Source organism: Gavialis gangeticus, unplaced genomic scaffold (genome assembly GCF_001723915.1).
Source record: "Gavialis gangeticus isolate Ggan-Ray unplaced genomic scaffold, GavGan_comp1, whole genome shotgun sequence".
Taxonomy (NCBI): Eukaryota; Metazoa; Chordata; order Crocodylia; family Gavialidae; genus Gavialis; species Gavialis gangeticus.
This window is the reverse complement of record NW_017729013.1, coordinates 241,773-250,768: the sequence shown is the minus strand read 5'-3', so window position 1 is coordinate 250,768 and position 8,996 is coordinate 241,773. Positions and strand designations below refer to the sequence as shown.

General features: G+C 38.8%; 1 protein-coding gene across 8 annotated transcripts in view; it reads left to right on the top strand.

Moving 5' to 3' along the window:
* Positions 1-7,176, top strand: part of RABGEF1 (RAB guanine nucleotide exchange factor 1) — a 23,453-nt gene extending 16,277 nt beyond the window's left edge. For all 8 annotated transcript variants that reach the window (XM_019511336.1, XM_019511335.1, XM_019511337.1 and 5 more), the window contains 5 exons: positions 589-670; positions 1,841-1,973; positions 2,396-2,487; positions 3,456-3,712; positions 4,919-7,176. In XM_019511336.1, the coding sequence (XP_019366881.1) occupies positions 589-670; positions 1,841-1,973; positions 2,396-2,487; positions 3,456-3,712; positions 4,919-5,317 (963 nt within the window). In that variant the 3' untranslated portion in view covers positions 5,318-7,176. The remainder of the gene's footprint in view (positions 1-588; positions 671-1,840; positions 1,974-2,395; positions 2,488-3,455; positions 3,713-4,918) is intronic.
* The last annotated feature ends 1,820 nt before the right edge of the window (positions 7,177-8,996 follow it).

Genomic DNA, 8,996 nt, shown 5'->3' with positions numbered 1-8,996 from the left:
TCTATACCTCCTCTCCATCAACTTGTGCCCATTACTCCTTGTTATGCCAGCGGGCGCTAGGGGAAACAGCGTCTCCCCCAAACCCTTCTGGTCCCCCCTAGTGAGTTTATAGACGGTCACCAGGTCCCCCCTCAGCCTTCTCTTGTGGAGGCTGAATAGGTTCAGGTCCCGCAGTTGCCGAGTACTGTTTCTGTTTATCTATTATAAATGAGATGTATCTATTATAAATGAGAAAAAGTGCAGCAAGATCAAGCGACTTTCTTTAGGTTGTACAACCCACGCTCTGAGCACAAGTTCCATCTTTCCACTCGTTGATTTTTTTTCCTAGTTTTCTGCCGTATAAATACACACTTGTCTTTTAATTGAAATGCTGGGGTAATGTTTATCCTGCTTTCTTGGTTCAAATTAGTCTTCAATATTGGAGACAAAGCGACATACCCAAAGGTATTGCTTGTGATGAATTTGTGTTCTATAGTTCTGTTGCTGATGTTAGACCTTTTCTGTGAAAGGATAAGTAGGTGACTTACATTCCCTTTACAATTGGTGTGATACTGTTGCCTTTCAGTTATGGTCAGTCTTCTTTTGTAGGAATTAAGTATTGAGGAACAATCTGAATGTGCCCAAGACTTCTATCAAAATGTAGCAGAGAAATTACAGACCCGCTGGAAAGGTAGCAGGCATTTCTTTTTCTTGTGTTGTTGCTGAGACAGTATAATTTTGGAGGGAGGGCTGCTTGCATCATCCATCAGACCAAACATCTGAGCCCTCATGAGACTTAATGTTTAATAGTCAGTGCTACATTTAGAGCTCCTCCCAGCAATAGTACTGCACTGAAGTTTCTGTCAGCTCCTGCAATTCTAAAAGCTGTAACAATAGAGAAAGCAGGAAAAAACCAAACTGTTGTGCTCCACCAGTGCATTGTGTGTGGAAGTAGCACACCTTAGCTGTGATACCACAGAAGGACAGGGAAAGTAAATGTTCAGAGTTATAAATAGAGCAGAGACCTAAATGGGCCTGCAAAGGCAACTCTCCTAAAACTAAGAGTTTTATTCCTTAACCTATAGTGAGTGTGTCATGTACATCTAATTTATTTCTGTGGCATTCTTGATGCTTGAAATAGGATGCCATGAGAATATAGTTCAACACCCACCATCATGTAATTACTCTTAAACATGAGCCTTCTCTGACTCCAAATAGTTGCACAGAGGTGGAAGCGTGTAGAAAGTTCAAAATGCCCATAGCTCCATTCATATCACAAAAATACCTCTGAGTTTAACCAAAGTTAAAATTCATAAGGAAGAATGTACATCTCGTCCCAGTTCCACAGAGCTAACTGCAGGAAGCATACCTTCATTCCTAGCCTTGTAACAAGTCCACATGCTTTGCCTCCCCAAAGGCAGGCACTCCACAGTTGACAGCAAAGTACATTAGTTTTTCTCGTTAAGATATTTAACAAGGGGGCACGTCATCCCTTCAGGGTCCTAAATGAGGTTTCTTAACCAAAATACTCGGCCTCTCTTTAAAGGGACAATCCTGTTTACTCGCCAGTTTCACACTTTGCTGTGCACCTGAACGTGTCCTTATCTTGCAACATCTACACTCTCCTTTCTTCTACTAAGCAGAATTAAAGCATTAAGTTTTGAGCATCAATTTTTACTGAATTTAAGAATATTTGCCTAGCTTTGCTGCTGCTGTGGTCAGATGCAGGGAATTTCTTGAGTTTAGTCTGACTTGGTGATTGTGGCTGACTAGCATGAAGTCTTCAAGCAATCCTGTGGTTCCTGTAACAGTTAACCATTTAAATTACCATGTTCTGATGGGTGGGTTTGTTACTTTTCAGTGTCCCCTGAAAGAGTTGAAAAAGCAATGGATCAGATTGAAAAATACATCATGACTCGACTGTATAAATATGTGTTCTGCCCTGAAACAACAGATGATGAGAAGAAGGATCTTGTTGTGCAAAAGAGAATCAGGTAAGTGTTTCTGTTCTGAAATAATCTAGAAATCTGAAGTCATGAAATGAATCAGGGCTGCCAATAATAAAAGCAGCATTCTGTATGCAAGAGCGTCAAGCTTATTAACCAAAGGGACTGATGGATTGCTTCCATTATCAAAAAGACTTTAAAAGGTATTAACTCCGCTGGGTAAACTACTCAGGCAATCTTCTCGTGCTTGTTGCCAAGAAAACTATACCTATTATCATTACTATGCAACAACATTGTTTTCCTAGTGGGACAAAATATATTTGATAACAGGATTATTGCCTCTTAGCAGAAAACACCTCATCTGTTATATGGTAACTAAAGTTGTTAGCAGTATCTGTTGCAACTGGTCCCAAGTCATCGTTGCAAGTGTGAGTAGTGTACATTCTCAACAGATTTGTTTCTCTGTGTAGGGCTTTACATTGGGTTACTCCTCAGATGTTATGCGTTCCTGTCAACGAGGAAATTCCAGAAGTCTCTGATATGGTTGTGAAAGCAATTACAGGTATTTGACTAGAAATGAGCTATTACAAGTCAGTGCTTTGAAGACACTGAGTACAACTATCTGCTTTTGGATAGAGCTTGTTTCCTGCTTTAAACAAGTATCTGCTATCCTGAATATGAAACGCTTTATTATTAAGATAAATTAATTTTTTTGCAGATGAATTAATCTTGCTCCTGAAACTTGCATTTGGTTCATTGGTAGTGTAAGAAGTGGGTATGCTGTTAAGCCCATGGTTCCATTACGCAGAAAGAGGTAGTTAGCTGTGTTAGGATGAAGTCATCTCTACTTTGCTTTCTCTTTAAGTGCGAGAGTAGTCGCATCATTGCTGAATCAGGACCTCGCAGAGTGCCTGTCAGCAGGTTTGCCTGATATCTTCCCTGTGTACATTGGCAACTAATAAGATCAGGCACATCCTTTGGTTCATATTCTCAAGAGATTCCAGGGAGCACAGCTTCTGTTGTTGAGTTATCTGTTAAAAATGGCTTGCATTAGGGTTGACTTAAACCACAAACAGGCTAATGCTATTTTTATTCTCCATATTTAGAAACCTTCCTATACCAAAGCCAAAAGTGTAGCCACCAGTAGTATAGACCTGCTCTCTGACTCCCTGTGCTACTTGCATTCAAATATCAGTTACAGAGGCCTCTTATCTGCCTTCCTGTGGTGTAAGGGTCTGGCCTGGCCCCTGCCAGAGGTGGGTTCAGTTTTTGAATTTCCAACAGGCTACTTGTAGGGCTTTGGAAGTTTGCCATCTGTAAAATAGGAATGTTTTTCCACCTTGCTGTTGTGAGAATAAATTCATAAGGTTTTTTGGGGTGCTCTGAAATTAGCAACATAGCTTTGATGTGGTATCAAGTGTAGTCCAAATTGAAAACCAAAGTAGAGTAACCAGGGAACTATAATACATAGATTTGCTAAAAAGGGAGTCTGATATGTAGATTAATTAATTCAAGGTTCTTATCTTACAGATATTATTGAAATGGATTCAAAGCGAGTTCCCCGTGATAAATTAGCATGCATCACCAAATGCAGCAAACATATATTTAATGCTATAAAAATCACAAAAAATGAGCCAGCTTCTGCTGATGACTTCTTACCAACGCTTATATACATCGTTCTGAAGGGAAACCCACCCCGTCTGCAGTCAAACATCCAGTATATAACTCGCTTCTGTAATCCAAGCAGGTTAATGACAGGAGAAGATGGCTACTACTTTACCAATCTGGTAAGCACAAGAACAGTAGTGATGCTGTACACTAAAAAGTTATTTCCTGTTTGACTAAGGTGGTCCCAGGAGAGGTGAAGATTTTTTAATATTGCAGGAAAGAAAAAAAGTCTAGTCATTCCTCTTATGAAGTGCTGCTTTGCTGTTCTCAAGCTGTAATGCCTCCTTTCATATCTTCTCTGCTTTTCTTTTCCCTTCCAAGGTTGGATGAACCAAACAGTGCTCTGGTTTCCTTCTAGGACTAAAAACTGTTCAGGGCTTGATTCTGACCGATCTTCTGCCCACTTGCATTCTTAAGTTTTTTATTTTGTAAGGAAGTAAAAAAATAAATAAATAAGGCTTGTTTTGATTTATGTGAACGTCTTAAAAAATTGAGAAAAGAGGAAGTGCCAGTATGTAACAATATTGAGAGACTGTCCTGAGTGCCAAACTACTCTTGAACTACTGAGGCTTGATTATGCAACCATTATACATGCAGAGTTTCCATTCAAGTCTGTGAGTGTTTATCATGACAGATCTGCAGGATCAAGCCGTTGTGCTCAAAAGGGACAATATTCTGCAAGTCTGAGGAAGTGGGATTCCTTGGGCTGAACAAAACTAGGAGTTGGGCTGGAATTTGTCCAGCTATAAAGGAAAACATTATTTTTATTAAACCATACTTAAGGCTTAGTTTGAATCATACATGTTCTTTTCAAGAGGGGGTCATTATTTTTACTTGAGATTTTTGTTCTGCTATACTATGCTTTAAACTACTGTCCAGCTTCAAAATGCAGTGACCCACTAGTTGCACCAAAACTTCTTCATTCAGTCATATGTATAGTTGGCCTCTCCAGCTGAGATCTGATTGGATCTTGTATTGCTGTCATTTGATCTTTCTATTTCTTAAGGTTAAGTTACTTTCATAATTGTGTTTCCCCTCACTGCTGTTTGCTGCCTGTTTGTTTGTTTTTTTGAGCGGGGAGGGGGTGGAAGGAAGAGGTTTGTTTGCTTCTGGGTGGGGTTTTTTTTTGTTGGCTTGTTTTTTGTTTTTTAGCAGGGCACATACAGGGGCTTCTGAGGAGCGTGATGGATTAATGTGTGGTGATCTACTGAACCATGAAACTTGCGATCCGGTTGTTGGAACACCCAAAGAAAAAGACTGGCGTGCTATAGGTTACATCTTGCAAAATACAGCCTGCACTAACACTTACTCTCTTCTATTTCTAGTGCTGTGCAGTGGCCTTCATTGAAAAGCTAGATGCTCAGTCTTTGAATTTGAGCCAGGAGGATTTTGATCGCTACATGTCTGGCCAGACATCCCCGAAGAAGCAAGAATCTGAAAACTGGTCACCTGATGTATGCCTTGGTGTTAAGCAAATGTATAAGAACTTAGATCTCCTGTCTCAGTTGAATGAGAGACAGGAAAGAATTGTCAGTGAAGCCAAGAAACTTGAGAGAGACCTCATTGATTGGACTGATGGGATTACCAAGGAAGTTCAAGATATTGTTGACAAATATCCATTGGAGATTAAACCAAAAAATCAAGCCTTAGCAGCTATTGACTCTGAAAATGTAGAGAATGACAAGCTGCCCCCGCCATTGCAGCCTCAGGTTTATGCTGGATAATAAATGATCAGTATTCACTCCAGAAGGAATCCTTTCTGTCCCCTCTGTTACTACAGCTGCTTGAAAAGGGGAATAAATTCAAGGCAAAATATCAAATAAGTTTAAATCAGTACATTTTTAAAGGTACAGGCTTTTTGTTTTGTGTGTAATAAACTGTATTTATTTTAGTCATAGTAGGTTTCTATTAGGCTTTTGTGGTTTTTCAAATGAATTTAAATTTTCTACACAAGCCAGTGTAATTTTTAAGCAACACTAGTCCGTTGACAACTTTTTTTCCTGAAAGCTTCCTTCTCAGCATGCACTTACGCATTTTAAATTTAAGTTAAACTGATTATTTAAAAAAAAAAAAAAAAAGCAGAAATGGAAAGGTACCCATGTTAGTATGAGAATTAATTCTATAGTTGTAAAGATGAAAGATATATTGTATAATATGTAGAATTGTAAATAGGTTTAAAAAGTTTAATGTTGCAACTTTGCATGGTATCTTGTGTAATTGGTACAAAACAATATATGAACATGTCTGTTTTTAGCACCTTCTTAGTTGAATAATTTCACAGGAAGCGGGCAAGTAACTGTTAATACATATCAGTAGGCTTGATGGTAAAGAGTAGCTAGAGGGAAAATCTTTCTGCAATTAAGATTTGAAAGCTTAACAGTGTCAGAAGTCGTACAAACTTGACAATATTGTAGTATTCTTAATCTTCAGAATCATTCTTTCTAAAAGCCCTGTGACATCTAAATATTTTTAAGCATTTTAACCCTGTTTTGTCCAGTAGATGCAGGCATTTTTCAAAAGGTTTTGAGGCAAGTTTTAAAAGGGGAGGAAAATAATAAAAAATTGTACAGACTTGAATCACCGATAGAGGAAAATGGCTCAGGAGTTGGGTCAGTGGTAAGACTTCTTTTCCTAGTAGTGTGCCTATAACTTCTTGCCATCTTTCGCTGATGGGTCATGCTTTGCCTGCCTCTGGACAATCCAGGTATGCATCATACGTTCATATTTTACACGCTGCTTTACTGAGAGCTTCGGCCTTTAACGGCGAGAAAGAGCACATTAATTTTTTACAAAATTGCACTATTCTGGGCTTCAGCAAGAGTTTTTTTTTTGAGTGATGAAAGTGAACAAGCTAAGCCTCTGAGCAACAAGTTGGTTAATACAATTAATTACTTTACGAAAGCTTTACATCATTGTGTACCCTTCCGTGTGAAGAATAATCTAATGGTTTACTCTTCTGAAAATGTAACCTTACAGTATAATTTTTTATTCCAATGAAACATTTTATATAACTTCTAGTTAATCTAGTCTGCTGTGTCTTGTTTGCCTACCTGTGATATTTCATGTTTTCGGAAGATACTTTCCTTTGCTTGGGCTGTTGTTAGCCAACATTAAATTTTACCATCAAGGGGAAGAGCTACCTACCTCTTCACGGTATTCCACTGCTTTAAAAATGCAGACACTTCAAAATTTGCACTGCAATAATTTCAGACCAAAACTGTGATTTGTCCTATTTTTAACTGTCAAATTGATGTATTTAACCTTTTGAACTATGCATTCCTAGTGTTTCAGAGGTAATTAGGAACTCACAATTCCCTGCAGAGATGAAGCAGTGATTTAATCAGCTGATCACAGGAAATTACTTCAAGAGTAGTTAGTGTATCTTGATGGCTCTACTCTTAGACTGTTTAAGACTTGATCAGTGCTTGCAGTACTCAATGCTGCCAAGTCTCTTTTCTTTACATACACTAGGTGCTAATTCTAATATCCAGGTACCATTGTTTCTTTCATTAAAAAAACAAACAAACCAACGAACTTTTAGCAACTGTATAAATTGCTGTGTTAAATAAAACCATGTACATAATGCCCTTGTTAATGACTTCTTCAAAAATTCCTCTTGGCTTTTACTGTACTGTTAATTTAGGGTTTAATATACATTTTACTTATATTTTTCTTCATATTTGTAGAGGGGGAGAAATCTTAGCCTTTCAAGTACTGTATATGTTGTCAGAACATTGTCTAATTGAAAGTCTAAAGGCCTCAACTATCTGAACTGTTTTTGCTCTTACAAGGAGACCATGTGTGAAGTACTCAAAAGTAGCAAATAGCTATTCTTCAGTCTGTTTATAGCTAAGTTATTTCATTGTTTGCTTGCTTTCTTGTTATCAAATCACCAGCATACCTGCAGAGACATTAATCCTCAGATCTTCCATGAGGCAGATAATTAACACCATTCTCACTTTACAAACTGGAAACCAGGTGGAAAGGTTATGACTTACCCACAGCCACACCTGCGACTAGTGTTGGAACTGTTGGTACAATTCCAGTCTCGTATGGGAATTTGGGGTCTGATCCGGTGCTTGGGAAACAGGGCTGCCTAATAACGTGTAAACAAACTTTAAAAGCAAATGTCTTAGTTTCCTTTCCCACAGATATACAGTAAAATAAGTTTGTCTAATGTAAATGTAAGCTAGTTAAGTTGGCAAATACAGTGCCAGTAAGTGCGCTTTGCGCTGTTCCAGATAAATAACAACAGTAATTCCTGTCCCAGTGATAGTAGTGAGACAGACGTGAAAGGGACATGATACAGTGGAAATCCAGAAGAGAAAGTAATGGGGGGGGGGGCATTATATATATTTTAGTATTGGCCCAGTTTGGGTATTGCAGGAATTACTTTACTGGTGAAATAACAAGTCCCCACAGTTTGAGTAGGAAATGGGAGCAAGTACTTGGTAATGAAAATATTTTATTCTCTGATCAGTTCAAAATAATTCTCTGAAATGCAGGGAAAACAGGCTCCTCCTCTTCCCCCTGTTGCAATAAAATGTAGTTAGAGGTTTTTCTCTGACCATTTTAATGTCAGAAAATCTCTATTAATCAGAAAAGTCATCTGAACATCAGGGAAAATATTTCACAATAAGAGCTGGTCAAGCTATGGAAAAAACACTGATTTCATCTGATCACTGCGTTAATGATAACTGAATCTTGCTGTTTAAATGCGTTGGTCGGTGATTCTGCCCAACTATTGTCGATGTTCACAAATAATTCTCTAGCATATGTTCTTACCTCATGGCTGTGCAGCTCGGATGAAGGTTAGTGGTGCACCTGAAAGGGGCCTTAGATTCCAATATGCAAACGTGGTGCTAGTCATTAGGGGAAGATGGAAATGTGGATCTCTTCCTTCAATAGGTGGAGCCGAGTCATGACCCTTCCATAATAAATTGGCCATCTAGAAGGAAAACGTTCTGATACCCAAATGACATGCATTTCTTTTGGCCTCTTTTTACTTTTGGCACCCTCTGCTTGTCCCATTCGCTGTCTCTGGCCTTCTGGTATAGGAACCTGTAGGACTTCTTTGTTGGAAAATCAGCTTTATTCCTTAATTGGCCAGAAAAAGCATGGCATATCTGCACTCCATATTGTGGTAATGCATTGGCCTGATTTCTGACCACCTCGGCGAGGATAAAAATCTCAACTGAATCACTGGTGTGTGCTAGCACCAACTGTGTTTAGGGATGTTAGATGACATGGCCATTCTGTGACCTCATAGTACAATACTGAACTGCTGGAGAGTTTTCAGGTGGGTTTGAAGGAACAGTTTTTGCACTCTTGCGCACGTTAATTTGCGGACACACGTGTGAGCAGCACGGAGAGCCCCGTTGTAATAGAGGTTTGTCATCTGCT